Raw genomic sequence first — 27,344 nt, 5'->3', positions numbered from 1 at the left:
ATGTGAGAAATATGAGAATGACTAGAGCGAGGGTAGGTCCGATCAAGGACAGTAGCGGGAGATTGTGTATTGAGTCTGAAGAGATAGGAGAGGTCTTGAACGAGTACTTTTCTTCTGTATTTACAAATGAGAGGGGCCATATTGTTGGAGAGGACAGTGTGAAACAGACTGGTAAGCTCGAGGAAATACTTGTTAGGAAGGAAGATGTGTTGGGCATTTTGAAAAACTTGAGGATAAAGTCCCCCGGGCCTGACGGGATATATCCAAGGATTCTATGGGAAGCAAGAGATGAAATTGCAGAGCCGTTGCCAATGGTCTTTTCGTCCTCACTGTCAACAGGGGTGGTACCAGGGGAATGGAGAGTGGAGAATGTCGTGCCCCTGTTCAAAAAAGGGAACAGGGATAGCCCTGGGAATTACAGGCCAGTTCGTTTTATTTTGGTGGTAGGCAAAGTCATGGAAAGGGTACTGAAGGATAGGATTTCGGAGCATCTAGAAAGACACAGCTTGATTAGGGATAGTCAGCACGGATTTGTGAGGGGTAGGTCTTGCCTTACAAGTCTTATTGAATTCTTTGAGGAGGTGACCAAGCATGTGGATGAAGGTAAAGCAGTGGATATACGTGGATTTTAGTAAGGCATTTGATAAGGTTCCCCATGGTAGGCTTCTGCAGAAAGTAAGGAGGCATGGGATAGTGGGAAATTTGGCCAGTTGGATAACCAACTGGCTAACCGATAGAAGTCAGAGAGTGGTGGTGGATGGCAAATATTCAGCCTGGATCCCAGTTACCAGTGGCGTACCACAGGGATCAGGTCTGGGTCCTCTGCTGTTTGTGATTTTCGTTAATGACTTGGATGAACGGAGTTGAAGGGTGGGTCAGTAAATTTGCAGACGATACGAAGATTGGTGGAGTTGTGGTTAGTGAGGAGGGCTGTTGTCGGCTGCAAAGAGCCATAGATAGGATGCAGAGCTGGGCTGATAAGTGGCAGATGGTGTTTAACCCTGAAAAGTGTGAGGTTGTCCATTTTGGAAGGACAAATATGAATGCTGAATACAGGGTTAACGGTAGAGTTCTTGGCAATGTGGAGGAGCAGAGAGATCTTGGGGTCTACGTTCATACATCTTTGAAAGTTGCCACTCAAGTGGATAGAGCTGTGAAGAAGGCCTATGGTGTGCTCGCGTTCATTAACAGAGGGATTGAATTTAAGAGCCGTGAGGTGATGATGCAGCTGTACAAAACTTTGGTAAGGCCACATTTGGAGTACTGTGTACAGTTCTGGTCACCTCATTTTAGGAAGGATGTGGAAGCTTTGGAAAAGGTGCAAAGGAGATTTACCAGGATGTTGCCTGGAATGGAGAGTAGGTCTTAAGAGGAAAGGATGAGGGTGCTAGGTCTTTTCTCATTAGAACGGAGAAGGATGAGGGGCGACTTGATAGAGGTTTATAAGATGGATCAGTGGAATAGATAGAGTAGACAGTCAGAGACCTTTTCCTCGGGTGGAACAAACCATTACAAGGGGACATGAATTTAAGGTGAATGGTGGAAGATATAGGGGGGATGTCAGAGGTAGGTTCTTTACCCAGAGAGTAGTGGGGGCATGAAATGCACTGCCTGTGGAAGTGGTTGAGTCCGAAACATTAGGGACCTTCAAGCAACTATTGGATAGGTACATGGATTACGGTAAAATGATATAGTGCAGATTTATTTGTTCTCAAGGGCAGCACGGTAGCATTGTGGATAGCACAATTGCTTCACAGCTCCAGGGTCCCAGGTTCGATTCCGGCTTGGGTCACTATCATTGCGGAGTCTGCACATCCTCCCCGTGTCTGCGTGGGTTTCCTCCGGGTGCTCCGGTTTCCTCCCACAGTCCAAAGATGTGCAGGTTAGGTGGATTGGCCATGATAAATTGCCCTTAGTGTCCAAAATTCCCTTAGTGTTGGGTGGAGGAGTTGACTTTGGGTGGGGTGTTCTTTCCAAGAGCCGGTGCAGACTCGGGGGGCCGAATGGCCTCCTTCTGCACTGTAAATTCAATGATAATCTATGATTAATCTAGGACAAAGGTTCGGCACAACATCGTGGGCCGAAGGGCCTGTTCTGTGCTGCATTTTTCTATGTTCTATGCAACTGCCTGATCTGCCTTCCACCATTATCCAGTATGTAGATGACGTTCTGATAGCCTTCATCGATAAAGATGATCACGAAAAAGACCTACGAGTGGTCCTGAACCACCTCAGTGATAATGGCCACAAAGCTAGCTTGCCAAAGCACAAATTTTCCAGAAAGAAGTTATCTACTTAGGTCAGAAAATATCCAAAGGCAAAAGGGAACTTACTCAGCATGGAATGGCTGCCATCAGAGCCGCAAAAGAACTCTCAACTGTTCAGGAAGTGAGATTTTTTTGGGACTGTTAACAGAAATTGGATTGATTCTTACACTCAATTAGCTCAGCCATTGAATGATCTTTTAAAAGGAAACCGGAAATCAAAAGACACAGTTAAACTCAATTCAGAACAAAAGCAATCATTCCTAAATTTGAGAAAAGCCCTGTGTTCAGCACCAGCCTTAGGTATTCCAAACAACAGAAAACCTTTTACCATGTTTGTTCATGAAAAAGATGTTTACATGACTGCAGTACTAGCCCAAGAACATGGTGATCAGTTAAGACCAGTTGGGTGCTACTCCATTATACTTGGCAGCTGTTTACGGGCCATGGAAGCCACATGTCGAGCTGTAATGGCAACATCAGGCCTTGTCCTAGACCAAAAGTTAAGCATTAAATGTCCACATTCAGTCCATTCTCTACTGTCCATGAATAGAGTATCACAAGTTACATCAGCTAGGTGGACTAGAGGAACAGCAGTTTTGGAAGCACCCAACCTATATTTTCAGAGCCAGTCCTGTAAACCCATCATCTTTGCTCCTGCTTCCCGAGGAACAAAAGGGAGGAGAGGGAGAAGGGCATGACTGTGTGGAAATAATAGAAGAAATGGAACAAGTAAGCTTAACAGAAGAAGAGCCACTACAGAACCCAGATTTAGTCCTATTCACTGATGGTTCCTCTTTCATTGACAAGGGTATCAGAAAAGCTGGGTGGGCAGTCACAAGCCCATATGAAGTATTAGCTGAAGGAAATTTGCCCCCAGGTACATCAGCTCAGCAGGCCGAATTAAAAGCACTAACAGAAGCATGGCATGTGGCAAGAGATAAAACTGTTCACATCTATACTGACTCCAGATATGGTTTTGGAGTAGCACATGATTTTGGCCATCTGTGGAGAAAAAGAGGATTTCTCACAACAGCAGGGACACCTATCCGAAATGGAAAGGAAGTGCGAGATCTTCTAGAAGCTATGGTCTTACCAAAAGAAGTATTAGCTTTAAAATGTAAAGCCCATACTCATGAGGACACTATGGAAGCAAGAGGAAATGCTCTTGCGGACCAAGCAGCAAGGGAAGCTGCCTCCCAAAGGCATAAGGAATTCAATCACATTTACAAATTGGGAGTAGCCAGCTTATTACAGGATTTACGTGAAATGCAACATGATTGTACAAAGGAAGAAAAATGGACATGGTTAGAATCAGGTATTCAGCTGTATGATGACGATATTTGGAGGCAAGTTCAAACCGATAAACCAGTGGCACAAGCACTAATGTCCTTCTTAGCTCAACAAATTCATTCATGGGGACATCTATCACCTCAACAAATGATGGATCGATTCCATAGAAGTTGGTGTGGTAAAGGATTAAAAAAACATGCACAATTAGTATCAAACCATTGTGTAACCTATCAAAAGAATAACTTGGGACCTATAACATCAATGCCTCAATTAGGAGCTCCTGCAGGACCATTCCAGGATATACAGGTAGATTACATCACCCTTCCTAAATGCCAAAAGTACAATGACATCCTTGTAATAGTGGATAAATTCTCCAGATGGGTGGAGGCTGCTCCAGTTAGAAGAGCGACAAGCTGCCCATACAGCCAAAGTGCTATGCAAAGACTTTATCCCCAGATGGGGAGGACCAGCTAGCATTGACTCAGACAATGGGACCCACTTTACAGGTGCTGTTTGTAAGGAAGTCTGTAGACTATTAAACATTGACTGGAATTTACACTGTCCTTATCATCCACAATCATCGGGACAAGTGGAACGTATGAATCGAACTTTGAAAGAAAGACTGTCTAAATACAACCAGGAAGGCATGAATTGGCACTGACACTGGAGGGTGTGCAGAGGAGATTCACTAGGTTAATCCCAGAGCTGAAGGGGTTGGATTACGAGGAGAGGTTGAGTAGACTGGGACTGTACTCGTCGGAATTTAGAAGGATGAGGGGGGGATCTTATAGAAACATATAAAATTATGAAGGGAATAGATAGGATAGCTGTGGGCAGGTTGTTTCCACTGGCAGGTGAAAGCAGAACTCGGGGACATAGCCTCAAAATAAGGGGAAGTAGATTTAGGACTGAGTTTAGGAGGAACTTCTTCACCCAAAGGGTTGTGAATCTATGGAATTCCTTGCCCAGTGAAGCAGTAGAGGCTCCTTCATTAAATGTTTTTACGATAAAGATAGATAGTTTTTTGAAGAATAAAGGGATTAAGGGTTATGGTGTTCGGGCCGGAAAGTGGAGCTGAGTCCACAAAAGATCAGCCATGATCTCATTGAATGGTGGAGCAGGCTCGAGGGGCCAGATGGAACTACTCCTGCTTCTAGTTCTTATGTTCTAATTGGGTCCAAGCTTTGCCAATAGTATTATGCAGTATTAGAGCTACACCAAACAGAACAGCAGGCCTGAGTCCATTTGAAATCATCACAGGCACACCACTCTTGCCAGGAACTCTTGATTTGCGGAAAGCAGACAGTCATTCAATGAGTGACACTTTGCTGTCTTACTGTCAAAATCCAACAAATGCTGTTAGTTCTGCCTCTCAACAGATGTTAGCTGTGTGGGGAGATCCTCCAGAAGGTGGGCACGACCTGGTGCCCGGTGAAGAAGTTTACTACAAAAAGCTGCAGAAAGAACCCCTAGGATCGAAGTGGGAAGGATCATTTGTAATCCTTCTCACCACCTAATCCGCTGTAAAGTTAAAAGGAAAGAAAAGTTGGATCCACGCATCACATGTGAAGCTCGTGTATAAGTATTAAGGTCTGTAAAATGTTTACTGTAATATTAATTTTCAGTTATTTGATTGGCTTTGTAAATGTTGTACCAGAACTGAATGAGAACACATTCCTTTACACATCTAAGATACATGCTAAAAATTTCAACATTTCTAATTGTTGGGTATACATTGCAACCCCTAACTCAGGAGAAGGTAGCCCATTCTTAATTTACCCCTTTAATGCTTCAGAAACAGCAGAACGGTACATCTGTCAAAGTGCCCTTCGCTCTGTAGTGGTCCGTTCTGGAGCATATTCATGTGAAAAAGGAAGGTACAAGATTTATTTAAAGAAATTTATTAACTTATGGAAATCTGCAGGCTATCCACTAAACTCCTTTTCAGGATGGCACCAACTTAAATATAACCCTTACAAAAGTCCTAAATATATTAGCCATAAGACATAGGAGCGGATGTAAGGCCATTCGGCCCATCGAGTCCACTCCACCATTCAATCATGGCTGATTTCAACCCCATTTACCCGCTCTCTCTCCATAGCCCTTAATTCCTCGAGAAATCAAGAATTTATCAACTTCTGTCTTAAAGACACTCAACATCCCGGCCTCCACTGCCCTCTGTGGCAATGAATTCCACAGACCCACCACTCTCTGGCTGAGGCTGTGCCCCCGGGCCTAGTCTCCCCTGCTAATGGAAACAACTTCCCTACGTCCACCCTGTCTAAGCCATTCATTATCTTGTAAGTTTCTATTAGATCTCCCCTCAACCTCCTAAACTCCAATGAATATAATCCCAGGATCCTCAGACGTTCATCGTATGTTAGGCCGACCATTCCTGGGATCATCCGTGTGAATCTCCGCTGGACCCGCTCCAGTGCCAGTATGTCCTTCCTGAGGTGTGGGGCCCAAAATTGCTCACAGCATTCTAAATGGGGCCTAACTAATGCTTTATAAAGCTTCAGAAGTACATCCCTGCTTTTATATTCCAAGCCTCTTGAGATAAATGACAACATTGCATTTGCTTTCTTAATTACGGACTCAACCTGCAAGTTTACCTTTAGAGAATCCTGGACTAGGATTCCCAAGTCCCTTTGCACTTCAGCATTATGAATTTTGTCACCGTTTAGAAAATAGTCCATGCCTCTATTCTTTTTTCCAAGGTGCAAGACCTCGCACTTGCCCACGTTGAATTTCATCAGTCATTTCTTGGACCACTCTCCTAAACTGTCTAAATCTTTCTGCAGCCTCCCCACCTCCTACATACTAGCTGCCCCTCCACCTATCTTTGTACCATCGGCAAACGTAGCCAGAATGCCCCCAGTCCCGTCATCTAGATTGTTAATATATAAAGAGAACAGCTGTGGCCCCAACACTGAACCCTGCGGGACACCACTTGTCACCGGTTGCCATTCCAAAAAAGAACCTTTTATCCCAACTCTCTGCCTTCTGCCTGACAGCCAATCGTCAATCCATGTTAGTACCTTGCCTCGAATACCATGGGCCCTTATTTTACTCAGCAGTCTCCCGTGAGGCACCTTATCAAAGGCCTTTTGGAAGTCAAGATAGATAACATCCATTGGCTCTCCTTGGTCTAACCTTTGTTATCTCTTCAAAGAACTCTAACAGGTTTGTCAGGCACGACCTCCCCTTACTAAATCCATGCTGACTTGTCCTAATCCGACCCTGCACTTCCAAGAATTTAGAAATCTCATCCTTAACAATGGATTCTAGAATCTTGTCAACAACCGAGGCTAGGCTAATTGGCCTATCATTTTCCATCTTTTTCCTTGTTCCCTTCTTGAACAGGGGGGGTTACAACAGCGATTTTCCAATCCTCTGGGACTTTCCCTGACTCCAATGACTTTTGAAAGATCATAACTAACGCCTCCACTATTTCTTCAGCTATCTCCTTTAGAACTCTAGGATGTAGCCCATCTGGGCCTGGAGATTTATCAATTTTTAGACCTCTTAGTTTCTCTAGCACTTTCTCCTTTGTGATGGCTACCATATTCAACTCTGCCCCTGACTCTCCTGAATTGTTGGGATATTACTCATGTCTTCTACTGTGAAGACTGACACAAAGTACTTATTTAGTTCCTCAGCTATTTCCTTGTCTCCCATCACTAGATTACCAACGTCATTTTGGAGCGGCCCAATGTCTACTTTTGCCTCCCGTTTGTTTTTAATGTATTTAAAGAAACTTTTACTATCATTCCTCATGTTACTGGCTAGCCTACTTTCATATTTGATCCTCTCTTTCCTTATTTCTCCCTTTGTTATCCTCTGTCGAAAACAGCGCCGGAGGAGAGAGCTGGGATATTTAAAAAGCGCGGGAGGAGAGAGCTGGGACAGCGAAAACAGCACCAGAGGAGAGAGCTGGGAGATTTAAAAAGCGCGGGAGGAGAGAGCCGGGACAGCGAAAACAGCGCCGGAGGAGAGAGCCGGGAGATTTAAAAAGCGCGGGAGGAGAGAGCCGGGACAGTGCTGGGAGAGGCGAGTGCACAAAAGGTGTGGCAGGAGTGCCTTTAGTCACGCAGTGCTGATTGGAACAGAGTGCATCTGAGTTTAGGTGAGTGACTGAGTACGGGTGAGTGGCGAGAGAGGGCTGTGTTCGGGTTTATCCTTGAGGTTCTATAAATAAATTTTTTTTTTAAATTAAATTAATTAACTAGTTGAATATGGCTGGACAGGTGATGTGCTGTTGCTGTATGATGATGGAACTGGTGGATCCCATTGAGACCGTCAGTGACCACATCTGCAGCAAGTGTTGGCTGCTCGAGGAAACTCGGCTCAGAATTGATGAGCTGGAGACCGAGCTGCACACACTGCGGCACATCAGGGAGGGGGAACATTACCTGGACGCTTTGTTTCAGGAGGCAGTCACACCCAGTAGAATAAGTACTGTTAATTCGGACAGTGGTCAGGGACAGAGTGGTGTGACTGCAAGGGAGGCAGGTAGGGGGATCCTGAGTTTAGGAGTTGAGGAGCCTCAGCCCTTGACCAACAGGTATGAGGTGCTTGCTCCCTGTGTGGATGAGGAAGAGGGCTTTAGGGAGGATGCGTTGACTGACCACTGCACCATGGTACAGGAAGCCATTCAAGAGGTGGGAGCAAAAAAACAAGTGGTAGTTGTAGGGGATTCTATAATTAGGGGGATTGATGGCATCCTTTGTAAGCCAGATCGTGAGTCTCGCATGGTATGTTGCCTGCCCGGTGCCAGGGTGAGGGACATCTCTGATCGGCTTGAAAGGATTTTGGAGGGGGAGGATCCAGTTGTTGTGGTCCACGTTGGGACTAACAACATAGGTAAGACTAGGAAAGAGGACCTGTTTGGGGATTATCAAACACTAGGGACTAAATTAAAGAACAGGTCCTCCAGGGTTATAATCTCTGGATTACTACCCAAGCCACGTGCCAATTGGCACAGGGTTGAGAAAATTAGGGAAGTTAACACGTGGCTAAAGGAGTGGTGCGGGAAAGAGGGATTCCATTTCATGGGGCATTGGCATCGGTACTGGGGCAGGAGGGACCTGTACCGTTGGGACAGTCTTCACCTGAACTATTCTGGGACCAGTGTTCTAGCGAATAGGATTAATAGGTTGGTCACAAGGACTTTAAACTAGCAAGTGGGGGGGGGGAAGAAGGGAAATGTAAAGCTATGGACAGTATAATGGTTAATGGAGATCAAGGCAGCAGGCTACGTGACAGGTTATGTAGAGATATGGGTTCAAAGACAAGGAAAATGAGGAGAAAGGGTAATAGGAAAAATAAATTGCGAAAGGTTACTGATCAAGGTGTTAGAATTCATAACAAAGACATAAAAAACAGCATAAGTGTACTTTACCTGAATGCTCGTAGTATACAAAATAAGGTTAAATGAGTTGATGGCGCAAATCATCGTGAATGACGATGATTTAGTGGCCATTACTGAAACATGGTTAAAAGATGGTCACGACTGGGAGTTAAATATCCAAGGGTATCAGACTATATGAAAGGATAGAATGGATGGTAAGGGCGGTGGTGTAGCTTTGTTGTTTAAGGATGGCATCTGGGCAATAGTAAGGGATGATATTGGTGCTATGGAGGACAAGGTTGAATCAATTTGGGTGGAAATCAGGAATAGTAAGGCGAAAAGGTCACTGATAGGAGTAGTCTATAGGCCACCAAATAGTAACAAGATGGTAGGGCAGGCAATAAGCAAAGAAATAACGGATGCATGTAGAAATGGTACAGCGGTTATCATGGGAGATTTTAATCTGCATGTCGATTGGTTTAACCAGGTTGGTAAAGGCAGCCTTGAGGAGTTTATAGAATGTGCCCGGGATAATTTCCTGGAACAGTATGTAATGGAACCTACAAGGGAACAAGCGGTCCTAGATCTGGTCCTGTGTAATGAGGCAGGATTGATTAATGATCTCATAGTTCGGGATCCTCTTGGAAGGAGCGACCACAATATGGTGGAATTTAAAATACAGTTGGAGGATGACAAGGTAAAATCAAACACTAGTGTTTTGTGCTTAAACAAAGGCGATTACAATGGGATGAGAGAAGAACTAGCTAAGGTAGACTGGGAGCAAAGACTTCATGGTGAAGCAGTTGAGGAACAGTGGAGAACCTTCCGAGCGATCTTTCACAGTGTTCAGAAAAGGTTCATATCGACAAAAAAGAAAGACGGTAGAAAGGGGGAAAATCGACCGTGGATATTTAAGGAGGTATGGGAGAGTATCAAATTAAAGGAAAAAACATACAAAGTGGCAAAAATTAGTGGGAGACTAGAGGACTGGGAAGTCTTTAGGGGACAACAGAAAGCTACTAAAAAAGCCATAAAGAAGAGTACGGTAGACTATGAAAGTAAACTGGCTCAGAACATAAAAGCAGATAGTAAAAGCTTCTACAAATATATAAGACAAAAAAGAGTGGCTAAGGTAAATATTGGTCCTTTGGAAGATGAGATGGGAGATTTAATAATAGGAGACGGGGAAATGGCTGAGGAGCTGAACAGGTTTTTTGGGTCAGTCTTCACAGTGGAGGACACAAATAACATGCCAGTGACTGATGGAAATAAAGATATGATAGGTGAAGACCTTGAGATGACTGTAATCACTAAGGAGACAGTATTGGGCAAGCTAATGGGGCTAAAGGTAGACAAGTCTCCTGGCCCTGATGGGATGCATCCCAGAGTGTTAAAAGAGATGGCTAGGGAAATTGTAAACGCACTAGTGATAATTTATCAAAATTCACTAGACTCTGGGGTGGTCCCAGAGGATTGGAAAGTAGCAAACGTGACACCACTGTTTAAAAAAGGAGGTCGGCAGAAAGCGGGTAATTATAGGCCGGTAAGCTTAACTTCGGTTGTAGGGAAAATGCTGGAATCTATCATTAAGGAGGAAATAGCGGGGCACCTGGAGGGAAATTGTCCCATTGGGCAGACGCAGCATGGGTTCACAAAGGGTAGGTCGTGGTTGACTAATTTGGTAGAATTATTTGAGGACATTACCAGTGCAGTAGCTAACGGGGAGCCAATGGATGTGGTATATCTGGATTTCCAGAAAGCTTTTGAGAAGGTGCCACACAAAAGGTTGCTGCATAAACTAAAGATGCATGGCATTGAGGGTAAAATGGTAACATGGGTAGAGGATTGGTTAACTAACAGAAAGCAGAGAGTGGGGATAAATGAGTGTTTCTCTGGTTGGCAACCTGTAACTAGTGGGGTCCCTCAAGGATCAGTGTTGGGCCCGCAGTTGTTCACAATTTACATCGACGATTTGGAGTTGGGGACCAAGTGCAATGTGTCAAAGTTTGAAGACGACACTAAGATGAGTGGTAAAGCAAAAAGTGCAGAGGATACCGGAAGACTGCAGAAGGATTTGGATAGGTTAGGTGAATGGGCTAGGGTCTGGCAGATGGAATTCAATGTTGCCAAGTGTGAGGCTATCCATTTTGGGAGGAATAACAGCAGAATGGATTATTATTTAAACGGTAAGATGTTAAAACATGCTGCTGTGCAGAGGGACCTGGGTGTGCTGGTGCACGAGTCGCAAAAAGTTAGTGTGCAGGTGCAACAGGTGATTAAGAAGGCTAATCGAGTTTTGTCTTTCATTGCTAGAGTGATGGAGTTCAAACCTAGTGACGTTATGCTGCAATTGTATAGGGTGTTGCTGAGGCCGCATCTGGAGTATTGTGTTCAGTTTTGGTCTCCTTACCCGAGAAAGGACATATTGGCACTGGAGGGAGTGCAGAGGAGATTCACTAGGTTGATCCCAGAGTTGAGGGGATTAGATTATGACGAGAGGTTGAGTAGACTGGGACTGTACTCATTGGCGTTTAGAAGGATGCGGGGGGGGATCTTATTGAGACATATAAAATTATGAAGGGAATAGATAGGATAGATGCGGGTAGGTTGTTCCCACTGGTTGGGGAAAGTAGAACTAGGGGGCATAGCCTCAAAATAAGGGGAGGTAGATTTAGGACGGAGTGTAGGAGGAACCTCTTCACCCAAAGGGTTGTGAATCTCTGGAATTCCTTGCCCAGTGAAGCAGTTGAGGCTCCTTCTTTAAACGTTTTTAAGAAAAAGATAGATGCCTTTCGAAAGAATAATGTGATTCGGGGATATGGTGTACGGGCTGGAGAGTGGAGCTGAGTCCACAAAGATCAGCCATGATCTCATTAAATGGCGGAGCAGGCTCGAGGGGCCAGATGGCCTACTCCTGTTCCTAGTTCTTATGTTTGTTTTTGTAGCCGTCCCAATCTTCTGACTTCCCACTACTCTTTGCCACATTATAGGCTTCCTCTTTTGCTTTGATGCATTCCCTAACTTCCTTTGTCAGCCATGGCTGCCTAATCCCCCCTTTGATAACCTTTCTTTTCTTTGGGATGAACCTCTGTACTGTGGCCTCAATTACTCCCAGAAACTCCTGCCATTGTTGTTCTACTGTCTTTCCCAGTAGGCTCTGCTCCCAGTCGATTTTCGTCAGTTCCTCCCTCATGCCCCTGTAGTTACCTTTATTTAACTGTAACACCTTTACATCTGATTCTACCTTCTTTCTTTCAAATTGCAGATTGAATTCTACCATATTATGATCACTGCCTCCTAAATGTTCCCTTACTTTAAGATCTTTAATCAAGTCTGGCTCATTACATAACACTAAGTCCAGAATGGCCTGTTCCCTCGTGGGCTCCATCACAAGCTGTTCCAAAAAGCCCTCCTGTAAACATTCAATTAATTCCCTTTCCTTGGGTCCACTGGCAGCATTATTTACCCAGTCCACCTGCATATTGAAGTCCCCCATGATCACTGTGACCTTGCCTTTCTGACATGCTCTTTCTATTTTGTGGTGCATTTTGTGCCCCTGGTCCTGACCACTGTTAGGAGGCCTGTACATAACTCCCATTATGGTTTTTGTGCCTTTGTGGTTCCTCAACTCTACCCACACAGACTCCACATCATCTGACCCTATGTCATTTAGTGCTATTGATTTAATTTCATTCCTAATTAACAAGGCAACCCCGCCCCCTCTGCCCACCTCTCTGTCTTTTCGATAGGTTGTGAATCCCTGGATGTTTAAACGTCTCTGTGATGCCTACCACAACATACCTGCCAGTCACAATCTGGGCCACAAGCTCATCTGCCTTGTTCCGTACACTGCGCGCATTTAAATATAGCACCTTTAATTCCCTATTGACCGTCCCTTTTTGTTTTCTTAGTGTGGTGGACCTTGGTTTACTGAGCCTTTCCATACACTGTCATATTTTGTGGGATGGGGACTATCGTAACCTCTCCTGAGCTCTGTCTTTTCGTGCTCCCAACTAATATTAAACAAAAAGGATCAATATGCCTTACGAGTAATCACTCTAAAGGGATGAAAATGGGCAATAGTGTTTGTACTAATTATTTGGATGTTAACACAGCTTATAAATGTACACAAAATTTATTACAAAGAACTGAATGGTCCTCAACAATAACAGGCTAGCCTTCGCCTCGTTGATCGCCCGAAGGCGGATCCTGCCGGGATGGAGAGCAACCTCTCCACCCAGTGCCCTGGCGTGGCGGGGGGACCTGTTGGAATACTTGACCCTTGAGAAGGTTAAGTTCGAACAGAGGGGAAGCTCGGAGGGGTTCTACAAGTCATGGGCACTATTTATTATGCACTTTCAAGAACTGGATAACATCGAACATTAGTTTTTTGGGGGGGGCGGGGGAGAGAGCTGGGTGGGAGGGTTTGGGGGGAGGGGGGTTGTGTATATTAAGGATGACTATGGGTAATCCCTGAATCCTTTTTGTCATTTGTTTATGTAAACATGCGGGCTGATGTTTGGGGGTTGGTGGGAGGATGGGATCGTTGTTATTGTTATGGGGATTGACATATCTGTTGCTGATTATTGTTTATTGTTGGTGGGTGTAAATTCGGGAGAAAATGTGAAAAAGGAGAATAAAAATATATATTCTTTAAAAACAACAACAGGCATACACAACATCACAAATAATAAAACATCCTCAGATTATTGGTACTTAGAAGATATTTACTTATATTCTGCTTATAATGGGACTTATTTTAGTTGTAATGACAAAGCATATTCCTGGCTCCCAAAATACTGGTCAGGATCTTGCTATTCAGGATACATAGTACCTGCCATCCGTCATCTTCCTCATCTCCCTTATGTTTCAGAACCAACCACTTGAAGAAATAAACGTGCCATAACCTTACGAGACGCAATTTATGCTAAAGTTGTTCCTTTCTATTGGGAAGTAAGGGTGGCCAATGAATTGAATAAAATAATAACCATCATACAAAACGTAGCCGATTACACTGCCCCTGCCCCAGATAAAATCTCTGACGAAATGCGAGTAATTCGAACCGTGGCATTACAAAATCGAATGGCACTTGACTATGTGCTAGCCGAAAAAGGTGGCACCTGCGTCCGGATTGGTGCGGAGTGTTGCACTTTCATTCCAGATAACTCCAATGAAGTTAAAGATCTGGCATCACACATCCAAAATGAAATCAAGAAACTTGATTCACCCCCAGATACCTCTACCTGGGAGAAACTTTGCGGGTGGTTGAGACCCACAGGAATGTCCACAGTAAGAATAATCTTTTTCTCCTGTGTAGTAGGATTCATCATTTACATAACTTACCAGTGTACCAACTATTCACTAAACGTACAGGCCCAACAGTCAGAATGATTCACACTAACCCCACTGCACCACCATTAGATGAAATAGAAATGCAATATTATTGTTGAAATGTTACTGATCAATTATTTGACTGTATTAACATATTGCTAATAGATCAATACTGAATCAGTAGAATCAAATTCGATTAATTGATTAATTGTTATTGTATAATAATGATGCTTTAAGAATTATAATAATTTTTGCTGTAATGCTTGTAATGCAAAGCTTGCCCACTCTATTGTTTAAAACTGCAATGACAATATGAATGAGTTCTTCTTCGCGCTTTTACCTACCCTATCGCATTTACTATTTTGTTTTATCTTATTGCGATACATCTCACTTGATCTTTCGATTTATCAAAGGGCAGACTGATAGAATCAACTATTTCCTGATAGATCTGTTAGGTAAAAAGGCTATTTTCGTTTCTTTTTTCTTTAAAAATAAAATAAATTTAGAGTACCCAATTATTTTTTTCCAATTAAGGGGCAATTTAGTGTGGCCAATTCACCTATCCTGCACATCTTTGGGTTGTGGGGGCGAAACCCACGCTAACATAGGGAGAATGTGTAAACTCCACACGGACAGTGACCCAGAGCCGGGATCGAACCTGGGACCTCGGCGCCGTGAGGCAGCAATGCTAACCACTGTGCCACCGTGCTGCCCTTGTAAAAAGGCTATTTTAATGTAAATATTAAGACCCAGTTTTAATACCCATTTTAAAATGATTATTTCAGCACTCATGACAAAACACATAGCTTCAACAGAGACACAAAATGTCCGACACAGGCATAAACTAATTGGACATAAAAACAACATTTTCACTAAGCAAGATGAAAAAGCTATTGTTCTGATGAACTTATTTTCAAAGTCAGTTTGACATTAAGAAATGAGCTGTACCAGTAATCAGATCAAGGCCAAGTAACCACCAAAGCAACATGAAGGCACCATTGTTCATAATGTGGATAAAGCAAAGTCAGCAGAAAACCAGTAGAAACCAGTCTTGATAAAAGCACAGAATCACATTCCATAACATACACAAATATTCAAACATGAAACATTTATGTTGCACATTAAGGATCGACAGTTAATCATCTAATCAAATGTATTTCATTCTAACCCAAACCAATTAGGATGACATAGAGGTGTAGACAGATGACTAAAGACTGATAAGATTCTCCTTACCATGATGGTCCCTACGGCCATCTTTATCCAGGATCATTCTATACTTTGATCTAACTACTCGCTATCTTTATTTTCATATTTTCACTTTTCCACTCGAACTCTTGAAGTAAACACAAGCTGTTATGCTGTAAGAAACCATTTCTGTATTATTTTTAAAGTTAAATTGTGTATAAGTTACTTCTCTTTAATTCCTTTTGCTAGCCAGACATTATTGAGAATAGATTTAAGTTTCTCTCAAATAGAGGCAATAAAGATTCTTGTTTGCATCCGAGAAGTTTAACTCAAATTTCTACTGAGTTTTAGTGTCGCAAGATTTCACTAAATCCGCATGGTAGATCTCTTCATTCACCTTAGGTTATGCTTGTTTTCAGAATCATATTCTAACCTAATAATTCAGTTCCTCAATTAAGTAAATTTACATCCTGTACCGCATCCATGATAAAATGCAAGCATCACCTCATTCTGGCTCCTTACCTGATCTCGGCCATGATCTCCGACAATGACGAACATTGTCCTTTGGTGCTGCGCCACACCATTTTCAATTTGGACCCGGATACGGTTATCTAATTTCTTCCTGAACATTCCGAAGCTTCGATTACAGAAAACTCCCTTAAAAGATTTCAAAGAGCATATTTTAGAGAGGATTGCTTCTTTATGGGCAGAATAATTCCTCAGCATGTTACAACAATAACGAGAATAGTAACATTTGCACTGGTCAGCTTTTCAGCACGCAGTGATGCATCCACTACTTCCAAATCCAATTGAGGGGGTCATAGTTGCTCAATGGATACATCAAACATTTCTATATTAAAAAGAGAATGGAATTCACAGGGAACTTCAAAGCAGTGTTATCAGAAAGAAATTGACAGAGATATGAGGGCAGGTAAGCAAAACCTTGGTGAAAGAAGCTTTTAACAAATCACTTTAGAGAGAAAATTAGTGTGTTCAGGGTCTCAATGGCACCAGTAAAGGAAATCTGGGAAACACAAGAGGCCAGAGTTAGACTGCACTGTGGGACTGCACTGGAAGATATTACACTCGGGGGCGACACGGTTAGCATTGCTGCCTCACAGTGCCGCAGACCCAAGTTCGATCCCGGCCCCGGGTCATTGCCCATGTGGAGTTTGCACATTCTCCAGTGTCTGCGTGGGTCTCACCCCTCACAACCCAAAGATATGCAGCGTAGGTAGATTGGCCATGCTAAATTGCCCCTTAATGGGAAAAAAAAATGATTTGGGTACTCTAAATTTATTTTTAAAAAGAAAAAAAATGTAGATATTAGAGATTGGCAACAAGTTTGATCTATGAGCAGCTGAACCGTGCCAGCAAGTGCACAGATTCAATCCTCACTGTCTTAAGGTGTTAGTTGATCTCAAGCAGGTTGGCATCAATGCTCAGAAAAAGCAGAGGTTCAGAGACCATTCAGCCCTGATGAGTGCCACCTCTTAGTTACAGAAATCCACGCTGCAGAGATCAAAACCAGGCAGGGTTTCAGAATCAATGTGATGGAACATGGCATCAACACCCATTACAGCCTATCAAGCCACTCCTCGTCTTGAGAGCTGAAGCGAACACTGTCGTCTCTCACTCCCTCTCTGCGGCTACACTCGTGTGCTCCCTGCGGCTGCACACGCGCACTCTCTGCGGATACACCCTCTCTCTCTGCACGTACACACTCTCCGTGGGCACACACTCTCTTGCTCTCTGTACGTACACACTCTCTCTGTGGGTACACTCACTCTCTCGCTGTACGTACACTCCCTCTGGCCGTACACTCCCTCTGGCCGTACAAATGCTCCCTGTGGGTGCACTCCCTCTCTGTACATACGCACTCTTTCTCTCTGCACCTACACACATCCTGTGGGTCACTCCCTCGCTCTCTGGGTACACACCCCCTCTCGCTCTCTGTACGTACACAATCTGTGGGTACACTCACTTACTTTGTACACACTCCCTCTCTCTACGTACACACACTTCTGTGGGTACACTCACTCTCTCTCTCTCTGTACCTACACACTCGCTCTTTGGGTACTCACTTTCTCTCTCTCTGTACCTACACACACACTGTGGGTACACTCACTCTCTGTACGTACACATTCTCTCTGTGGGTACACACACTCTCTCTCTGTACGTACACACTCTGTGGATACACTCACTTTCTTTGTACACACACTCCCTCTCTGTACGTACACACACTGTGGGTACACTCACTCTCTCTTTCTCTCTCTGTACCTACACACTCTCTCTGTGGGTACTCACGTTCTCTCTCTCTGCACCTACACACACTCTGTGGGTACACTCACTCTCTGTATGTACACATTCTCTCTATGGGTACACACTCTCTCTCTCTGTGCCTACACCCCCTCTGTCCGTGTACACGCTCTCTGTGGGTGCACACCCTCTATGTATGTACACACTCTCGGTGGGTCACTTCCCCACTCTCTGGGTACACACTCTCTCTCTGTACGTACACACTGTGGGTACACCCCCTCTCTGCGCGTACACACTCTCTGCGTGTACACTCCCTCTCGCTCTGTACACTCACTCTCTCTCTGTACCGACACACTCTGTGGGTACACTCACACTCTCGCTCTGTATCCACACACTCTCTCTGTGGGTACACGCACCCTCTCTCTGTACCTACACACACTCTGTGGGTACATTCACTCTCTCTCTGCACCTACACACTCTCTCTCTCTCTGGGTACTCTCTCTCTCTGTACGTACACATTCTGTGTGTGTGCACTCCCTCTCTGTCCGTACAAACTTTTTCTCTTTGCACATACAAACTCTGTGGGTCGCTCCATCTCTCTGTGGGTACACCCCCTCTCTGTACGTACACACACTCTCTCTGTGGGTACACCCCCTCTCGCTCTGTACGTACACCCACTCTCTGTGGGTACACTCCGTCTCTCTGTACGTACACACTCTCTCTGTACGTACACACTCTCTCTGTACGTACACACTCTCGGTGTATGTACACACTCTGTGGGTACACTCAACACTCTCTCTCTCTCTCTCTCTCTCTGTACTTACACTCTCAGTGGGTACACTCACTCTCTCTCTGTGGGTACACTCTCGCCATGGTTACTCTCTCTCTCTGTTCCTACACACTGTCGTTACACTCACTCTGTGGCCACACTCTCTCTCTCTGTACCTACACACTCTCTCTGTGGGTACACTATCTCTCTCTCTGTACCTACACTCTCTCCGTGGGTACACTCACTCTCTCTCTGCACCTACACACTCTCTCTCTCTCTGGGTACTCTCTCTCTCTGTACGTACACATTCTCTGTGTGTGCACTCCCTCTCTGTCCGTACAAACTTTTTCTCTTTGCACATACAAACTCTGTGGGTCGCTCCATCTCTCTGTGGGTACACCCCCTCTCTGTACGTACACACACTCTCTCTGTGGGTACACTCCCTCTCGCTCTGTACGTACACCCACTCTCTGTGGGTACACTCAGTCTCTCTGTACGTACACACTCTCTCTGTACGTACACACTCTCGGTAAATGTACACACTCTGTGGGTACACTCAACACTCTCTCTCTCTCTCTCTCTCTGTACTTACACTCTCAGTGGGTACACTCACTCTCTCTCTGTGGGTACACTCTCGCCATGGTTACTCTCTCTCTCTGTTCCTACACACTGTCGTTACACTCACTCTGTGGGTACACTCTCTCTCTCTGTACCTACACACTCTCTCTGTGGGTACACTCACTATCTCTCTCTCTGTACCTACACTCTCTCCGTGGGTACACTCACTCTCTCTCTCTGTACATACACACTCTCTCTGTGGGTACACTCCCTCTCTGTACGTACACACTCTCTGTGGGTACACTCACTCACTCTCTCTCTCAGTACCTTCACACTGTGGGTACACTCACTCTCTCTGTACGTACACCCACTCTCTATGGGTACACCCACTCTCTGTGGGTACACACTCTCTCTGAAACTACACACTCACTCTCTCTGCACGTTCACACACTCTCTGTGGGAACTCACTCACACTCTCTGTACGTACACATTCTCTGTGTGTGCACTCCCTCTCTGTACGTACAAACTTTCTCTCTTTGCACATACGAACTCTGTGGGTCGCTCCATCTCTGTGGGTACACCCCCTCTCTGTACGTACACACACTCTCTCTCTGTGGGTACACTCCCTCTCGCTCTACGTACACCCACTCTCTGTGGGTGCACTCTCTCTCTCTCTCTCTTTACCTACACACTCTCTCTGTGGGTACACTCACTATCTCTCTCTCTGTACCTGCACTCTCTCCGTGGGTACACACACTCTCTCTGTGGGTACACTCCCTCTCTGTACGTACACACCCTCTGTCCGTGTACACGCTCTCTGTGGGTGCGCTCCCTCTCTGTACGTACACACACTCTCGCTCTGTACGTACACACTCTCTGTGGGTACACTCACTCAAACTCTCTCTCTCAGTACCTTCACACTCTGTGGGTACACTCAGTCTCTCTGTACGTACACCCACTCTCTGTGGGTACACCCACTCTCTCTCTGAAACTACACACTCACTCTCTCTGCATGCTCACACACTCTCTGTGGGAACTCACTCACACTCTCTGTACGTACGCATTCTCTGTATGTACGCCCACTCTCTCTGTACGTACACCCACTCTCTGTGGGTGTACATACTCTCTCTCCCTCTCTCTCGGTGGGTACACCCGCTCTCTCGGTGGCTACGCCCGCTAACTCGGTGGGTACGCCCGCTCTCTCGGTGGGTACGCCCGCTCTGTCGGTGGGTACACGCGCTCTCTCGGTGGGTACACGCCCTCTCTCGGTGGGTACACGCCCTCTCTCGGTGGGTACACGCCCTCTCTCGGTGGGTACACGCCCTCTCTCGGTGGGTACACGCGCTCTCTCGGTGGGTACACGCGCTCTCTCGGTGGGTACACTCGCTCACTCGGTGGGTACAGTCGCTCACTCGGTGGGTACAGTCAACACTCTCTCTGTGGTACACACACTCTCTCTGTAGGTACACTCACTCTCTCTCTGTGGGCGCACACTCTCTCTCTGTGGGCGCACACTCTCTCTCTGTGGGCGCACACTCTCTCTCTGTGGGCGCACACTCTCTCTCTGTGGGCGCACACTCTCTCTCTGTGGGCGCACACTCTCTCTCTGTGGGCGCACACTCTCTCTCTGTGGGCGCACACTCTCTCTCTGTGGGCGCACACTCTCTCTCTGTGGGCGCACACTCTCTCTCTGTGGGCGCACACTCTCTCTCTGTGGGCGCACACTCTCTCTCTGTGGGCGCACACTCTCTCTCTGTGGGCGCACACTCTCTCTCTGTGGGCGCACACTCTCTCTCTGTGGGCGCACACTCTCTCTCTGTGGGCGCACACTCTCTCTCTGTGGGCGCACACTCTCTCTCTGTGGGCGCACACTCTCTCTCTGTGGGCGCACACTCTCTCTCTGTGGGCGCACACTCTCTCTCTGTGGGCGCACACTCTCTCTCTGTGGGCGCACACTCTCTCTCTGTGGGCGCACACTCTCTCTCTGTGGGCGCACACTCTCTCTCTGTGGGCGCACACTCTCTCTCTGTGGGCGCACACTCTCTCTCTGTGGGCGCACACTCTCTCTCTGTGGGCGCACACTCTCTCTCTGTGGGCGCACACTCTCTCTCTGTGGGCGCACACTCTCTCTCTGTGGGCGCACACTCTCTCTCTGTGGGCGCACACTCTCTCTCTGTGGGCGCACACTCTCTCTCTGTGGGCACACACTCTCTCTCTGTGGGCACACTCTCTCTCTGTGGGCGCACACTCTCTCTCTGTGGGCGCACACTCTCTCTCTGTGGGCGCACACTCTCTCTCTGTGGGCGCACACTCTCTCTCTGTGGGCGCACACTCTCTCTCTGTGGGCGCACACTCTCTCTCTGTGGGCGCACACTCTCTCTCTGTGGGCGCACACTCTCTCTCTGTGGGCGCACACTCTCTCTCTGTGGGCGCACACTCTCTCTCTGTGGGCGCACACTCTCTCTCTGTGGGCGCACACTCTCTCTCTGTGGGCGCACACTCTCTCTCTGTGGGCGCACACTCTCTCTCTGTGGGCGCACACTCTCTCTCTGTGGGCGCACACTCTCTCTCTGTGGGCGCACACTCTCTCTCTGTGGGCGCACACTCTCTCTCTGTGGGCGCACACTCTCTCTCTGTGGGCGCACACTCTCTCTCTGTGGGCGCACACTCTCTCTCTGTGGGCGCACACTCTCTCTCTGTGGGCGCACACTCTCTCTCTGTGGGCGCACACTCTCTCTCTGTGGGCGCACACTCTCTCTCTGTGGGCGCACACTCTCTCTCTGTGGGCGCACACTCTCTCTCTGTGGGCGCACACTCTCTCTCTGTGGGCGCACACTCTCTCTCTGTGGGCGCACACTCTCTCTCTGTGGGCGCACACTCTCTCTCTGTGGGCGCACACTCTCTCTCTGTGGGCGCACACTCTCTCTCTGTGGGCGCACACTCTCTCTCTGTGGGCGCACACTCTCTCTCTGTGGGCGCACACTCTCTCTCTGTGGGCGCACACTCTCTCTCTGTGGGCGCACACTCTCTCTGTGGGCGCACACTCTCTCTCTGTGGGCGCACACTCTCTCTCTGTGGGCGCACACTCTCTCTCTGTGGGCGCACACTCTCTCTCTGTGGGCGCACACTCTCTCTCTGTGGGCACACACTCTCTCTCTGTGGGCACACACTCTCTCTCTGTGGGCACACACTCTCTCTCTGTGGGCACACACTCTCTCTCTGTGGGCACACACTCTCTCTCTGTGGGCACACACTCTCTCTCTGTGGGCACACACTCTCTCTCTGTGGGCACACACTCTCTCTCTGTGGGTACACACTCTCTGTGGGTACACACTCTCTCTCTGTGGGTACACACTCTCTGTGGGTACACACACTCTCTCTGTGGGTACACACTCTCTCTGTGGGCACACACACTCTCTCTGTGGGCACACACTCTCTCTCTGTGGGCACACACTCTCTCTCTGTGGGCACACACTCTCTCTCTGTGGGCACACACTCTCTCTCTGTGGGCACACACTCTCTCTCTGTGGGCACACACTCTCTCTCTGTGGGCACACACTCTCTCTCTGTGGGCACACACTCTCTCTCTGTGGGCACACACTCTCTCTCTGTGGGCACACACTCTCTCTCTGTGGGCACACACTCTCTCTCTGTGGGCACACACTCTCTCTGTGGGCACACGCTCTCTCTCTGTGGGCACACGCTCTCTCTCTGTGGGCACACGCTCTCTCTCTGTGGGCACACGCTCTCTCTCTGTGGGCACACGCTCTCTCTCTGTGGGCACACGCTCTCTCTCTGTGGGCACACGCTCTCTCTCTGTGGGCACACGCTCTCTCTCTGTGGGCACACGCTCTCTCTCTGTGGGCGCACACTCTCTCTCTGTGGGCGCACACTCTCTCTCTGTGGGCGCACACTCTCTCTCTGTGGGCGCACACTCTCTCTCTGTGGGCACACACTCTCTCTGTGGGCACACACTCTCTCTCTGTGGGCACACACTCTCTCTCTGTGGGCACACACTCTCTCTCTGTGGGCACACACTCTCTCTCTGTGGGCACACACTCTCTCTCTGTGGGCACACACTCTCTCTGTGGGCACACACTCTCTCTCTGTGGGTACACACTCTCTCTCTGTGGGTACACACTCTCTCTCTGTGGGTACACACACTCTCTCTGTGGGTACACACTCTCTCTCTGTGGGCACACACTCTCTCTCTGTGGGCACACACTCTCTCTCTGTGGGCACACACTCTCTCTCTGTGGGCACACACTCTCTCTGTGGGCACACACTCTCTCTCTGTGGGCACACACTCTCTCTCTGTGGGCACACACTCTCTCTCTGTGGGCACACTCTCTCTCTGTGGGCGCACTCTCTCTCTCTGTGGGCGCACACTCTCTCTCTGTGGGCACACACGCTCTCTCTGTGGGCACACACGCTCTCTCTGTGGGCACACACTCTCTCTGTGGGCACACACTCTCTCTGTGGGCACACACTCTCTCTCTGTGGGCACACACTCTCTCTCTGTGGGCACACACTCTCTCTCTGTGGGCACACACTCTCTGTGGGCACACACTCTCTCTCTGTGGGCACACACTCTCTCTCTGTGGGCACACACTCTCTCTCTGTGGGCACACACTCTCTCTCTGTGGGCACACACTCTCTCTCTGTGGGCACACACTCTCTCTCTGTGGGCACACACTCTCTCTCTGTGGGCACACACTCTCTCTGTGGGCACACACTCTCTCTCTGTGGGCACACACTCTCTCTCTGTGGGTACACACTCTCTCTCTGTGGGTACACACTCTCTCTGTGGGTACACACTCTCTCTGTGGGTACACACTCTCTCTGTGGGTACACACTCTCTCTCTGTGGGTACACACTCTCTCTCTGTGGGTACACACACTCTCTCTGTGGGTACACACTCTCTCTGTGGGTACACACTCTCTCTCTGTGGGCACACACTCTCTCTCTGTGGGCACACACACTCTGTGGGCACACACTCTCTCTCTGTGGGCACACACTCTCTCTCTGTGGGCACACACTCTCTCTCTGTGGGCACACACTCTCTCTCTGTGGGCACACACTCTCTCTGTGGGCACACACTCTCTCTGTGGGCACACACTCTCTCTCTGTGGGTACACACTCTCTCTCTGTGGGCACACACTCTCTCTCTGTGGGCACACACTCTCTCTGTGGGCACACACTCTCTCTCTGTGGGTACACACTCTCTCTCTGTGGGTACACACTCTCTCTCTGTGGGTACACACACTCTCTCTGTGGGTACACACTCTCTCTCTGTGGGCACACACTCTCTCTCTGTGGGCACACACTCTCTCTCTGTGGGCACACACTCTCTCTCTGTGGGCACACACTCTCTCTGTGGGCACACACTCTCTCTCTGTGGGCACACACTCTCTCTCTGTGGGCACACACTCTCTCTCTGTGGGCACACTCTCTCTCTGTGGGCGCACTCTCTCTCTCTGTGGGCGCACACTCTCTCTCTGTGGGCACACACGCTCTCTCTGTGGGCACACTCTCTCTGTGGGCACACACTCTCTCTGTGGGCACACACTCTCTCTCTGTGGGCACACACTCTCTCTCTGTGGGCACACTCTCTCTCTGTGGGCACACACTCTCTCTCTGTGGGCACACACTCTCTGTGGGCACACACTCTCTCTCTGTGGGCACACACTCTCTCTCTGTGGGCACACACTCTCTCTCTGTGGGCACACACTCTCTCTGTGGGCACACACTCTCTCTCTGTGGGTACACACTCTCTCTCTGTGGGTACACACTCTCTCTCTGTGGGTACACACACTCTCTCTGTGGGTACACACTCTCTCTGTGGGTACACACTCTCTCTCTGTGGGTACACACTCTCTCTCTGTGGGTACACACACTCTCTCTGTGGGTACACACTCTCTCTGTGGGTACACACTCTCTCTCTGTGGGCACACACTCTCTCTCTGTGGGCACACACTCTCTGTGGGCACACACTCTCTCTCTGTGGGCACACACTCTCTCTCTGTGGGCACACACTCTCTCTCTGTGGGCACACACTCTCTCTCTGTGGGCACACACTCTCTGTGGGCACACACTCTCTCTCTGTGGGCACACACTCTCTCTCTGTGGGCACACACTCTCTCTCTGTGGGCACACACTCTCTCTCTGTGGGCACACACTCTCTCTCTGTGGGCACACACTCTCTCTCTGTGGGCACACACTCTCTCTGTGGGCACACACTCTCTCTCTGTGGGTACACACTCTCTCTGTGGGTACACACTCTCTCTCTGTGGGTACACACACTCTCTCTGTGGGTACACACTCTCTCTGTGGGTACACACTCTCTCTGTGGGTACACACTCTCTCTGTGGGTACACACTCTCTCTGTGGGTACACACTCTCTCTGTGGGTACACACTCTCTCTGTGGGTACACACTCTCTCTGTGGGTACACACACTCTCTGTGGGTACACACACTCTCTGTGGGTACACACACTCTCTGTGGGTACACACACTCTCTGTGGGTACACACACTCTCTGTGGGTACACACACTCTCTGTGGGTACACACACTCTCTGTGGGTACACACTCTGTGGGTACACACACTCTGTGGGTACACACACTCTCTCTGTGGGTACACACTCTCTCTGTGGGTACACACTCTCTCTGTGGGTACACACTCTCTCTGTGGGTACACACTCTCTCTGTGGGTACACACTCTCTCTGTGGGTACACACTCTCTCTGTGGGTACACACTCTCTCTGTGGGTACACACTCTCTCTGTGGGTACACACGCTCTCTCTGTGGGCGCACACTCTCTCTCTGTGGGCACACACTCTCTCCCTGTGGGCACACTCTCTCTCTGTGGGCACACACTCTCTCTCTGTGGGTACACACTCTCTCTCTGTGGGTACACACTCTCTGTGGGTACACACTCTCTCTCTGTGGGTACACTCTCTGTGGGTACACACTCTCTCTGTGGGTACACACTCTCTCTGTGGGTACACACTCTCTCTGTGGGTACACACTCTCTCTGTGGGTACACACTCTCTCTGTGGGTACACACTCTCTCTGTGGGTACACACACTCTCTCTGTGGGTACACACACTCTCTCTGTGGGTACACACACTCTCTCTGTGGGTACACACACTCTCTCTGTGGGTACACACACTCTCTCTGTGGGTACACACTCTCTCTCTGTGGGTACACACTCTCTCTCTGTGGGTACACACTCTCTCTCTGTGGGTACACACTCTCTCTGTGGGCGCACACTCTCTCTCTGTGGGTACACACTCTCTCTGTGGGTACACACTCTCTCTGTGGGTACACACTCTCTCTGTGGGTACACACTCTCTCTCTGTGGGCACACACTCTCTCTGTGGGCACACACTCTCTCTCTGTGGGTACACACTCTCTCTGTGGGTACACACTCTCTCTGTGGGTACACACTCTCTCTCTGTGGGTACACACTCTCTCTGTGGGTACACACTCTCTCTCTGTGGGCACACACTCTCTCTGTGGGCACACACTCTCTCTCTGTGGGTACACACTCTCTCTCTGTGGGTACACACTCTCTCTCTGTGGGTACACACTCTCTCTCTGTGGGCGCACACTCTCTCTGTGGGTACACACTCTCTCTCTGTGGGTACACACTCTCTCTCTGTGGGTACACACTCTCTCTCTGTGGGTACACACTCTCTCTCTGTGGGCACACACTCTCTCTGTGGGTACACTCTCTCTCTGTGGGTACACACTCTCTCTCTGTGGGCACACACTCTCTCTCTGGGTACACACTCTCTCTCTGTGGGTACACACTCTCTCTCTGTGGGTACACACTCTCTCTCTGTGGGTACACACTCTCTCTCTGTGGGTACACACTCTCTCTCTGTGGGTACACACTCTCTCTCTGTGGGCACACACTCTCTCTCTGTGGGTACACACACTCTCTCTGTGGGTACACACTCTCTCTCTGTGGGTACACGTGGATCTATCCTGTTTATTTTGTCCGCGTGCGCGCACTCTCCCCTCTCGTTTCTGTCATTTCCTCACCGGCGCTGCTCTTGAACTTGCCGGTCTCCCAGGGTGGGGGGCTCCGGTCTCCGCGGCGGGAGGGAAGGTCCGATTTTCTCTCTCGATCCGGTCCGTTTCCCGATCTGCAGCCCTGACGACCTGAGCGCGAGTCAACCGGAACCGGAAACTCAGGCCATACGAATCCAGCCGCCCGTTGATGACGTCAACTACGCTTCTGTCCAATCAGCATCCCCGACATCCGGGGGCGAAGAAACACCCGGATGAACAAACAAAAGCACCCGGAGAAATAATAATAAAAAAACA

At 48.0% G+C, this 27,344-nt stretch overlaps 1 protein-coding gene across 1 annotated transcript in view; it reads right to left on the bottom strand.

Moving 5' to 3' along the window:
• The window catches only part of nat10 (N-acetyltransferase 10), a 122,671-nt gene extending 95,452 nt beyond the window's left edge, over window positions 1–27,219 (bottom strand). Inside the window, exons 1-2 of the mRNA XM_072466582.1 lie at window positions 27,060–27,219; window positions 15,948–16,082 (exon numbers count right to left, since the gene is read on the bottom strand). Of these exons, the coding sequence (XP_072322683.1) occupies window positions 15,948–16,055 (108 nt within the window). The 5' untranslated portion in view covers window positions 16,056–16,082; window positions 27,060–27,219. The remainder of the gene's footprint in view (window positions 1–15,947; window positions 16,083–27,059) is intronic.
• Between the last annotated feature and the right edge of the window lie 125 nt (window positions 27,220–27,344).

Source organism: Scyliorhinus torazame, chromosome 10 (assembly GCF_047496885.1).
Source record: "Scyliorhinus torazame isolate Kashiwa2021f chromosome 10, sScyTor2.1, whole genome shotgun sequence".
Taxonomy (NCBI): domain Eukaryota; kingdom Metazoa; phylum Chordata; class Chondrichthyes; order Carcharhiniformes; family Scyliorhinidae; genus Scyliorhinus; species Scyliorhinus torazame.
Note: the sequence above shows the minus strand (reverse complement) of the source record. Positions and strands in the feature narration are given on the sequence as shown.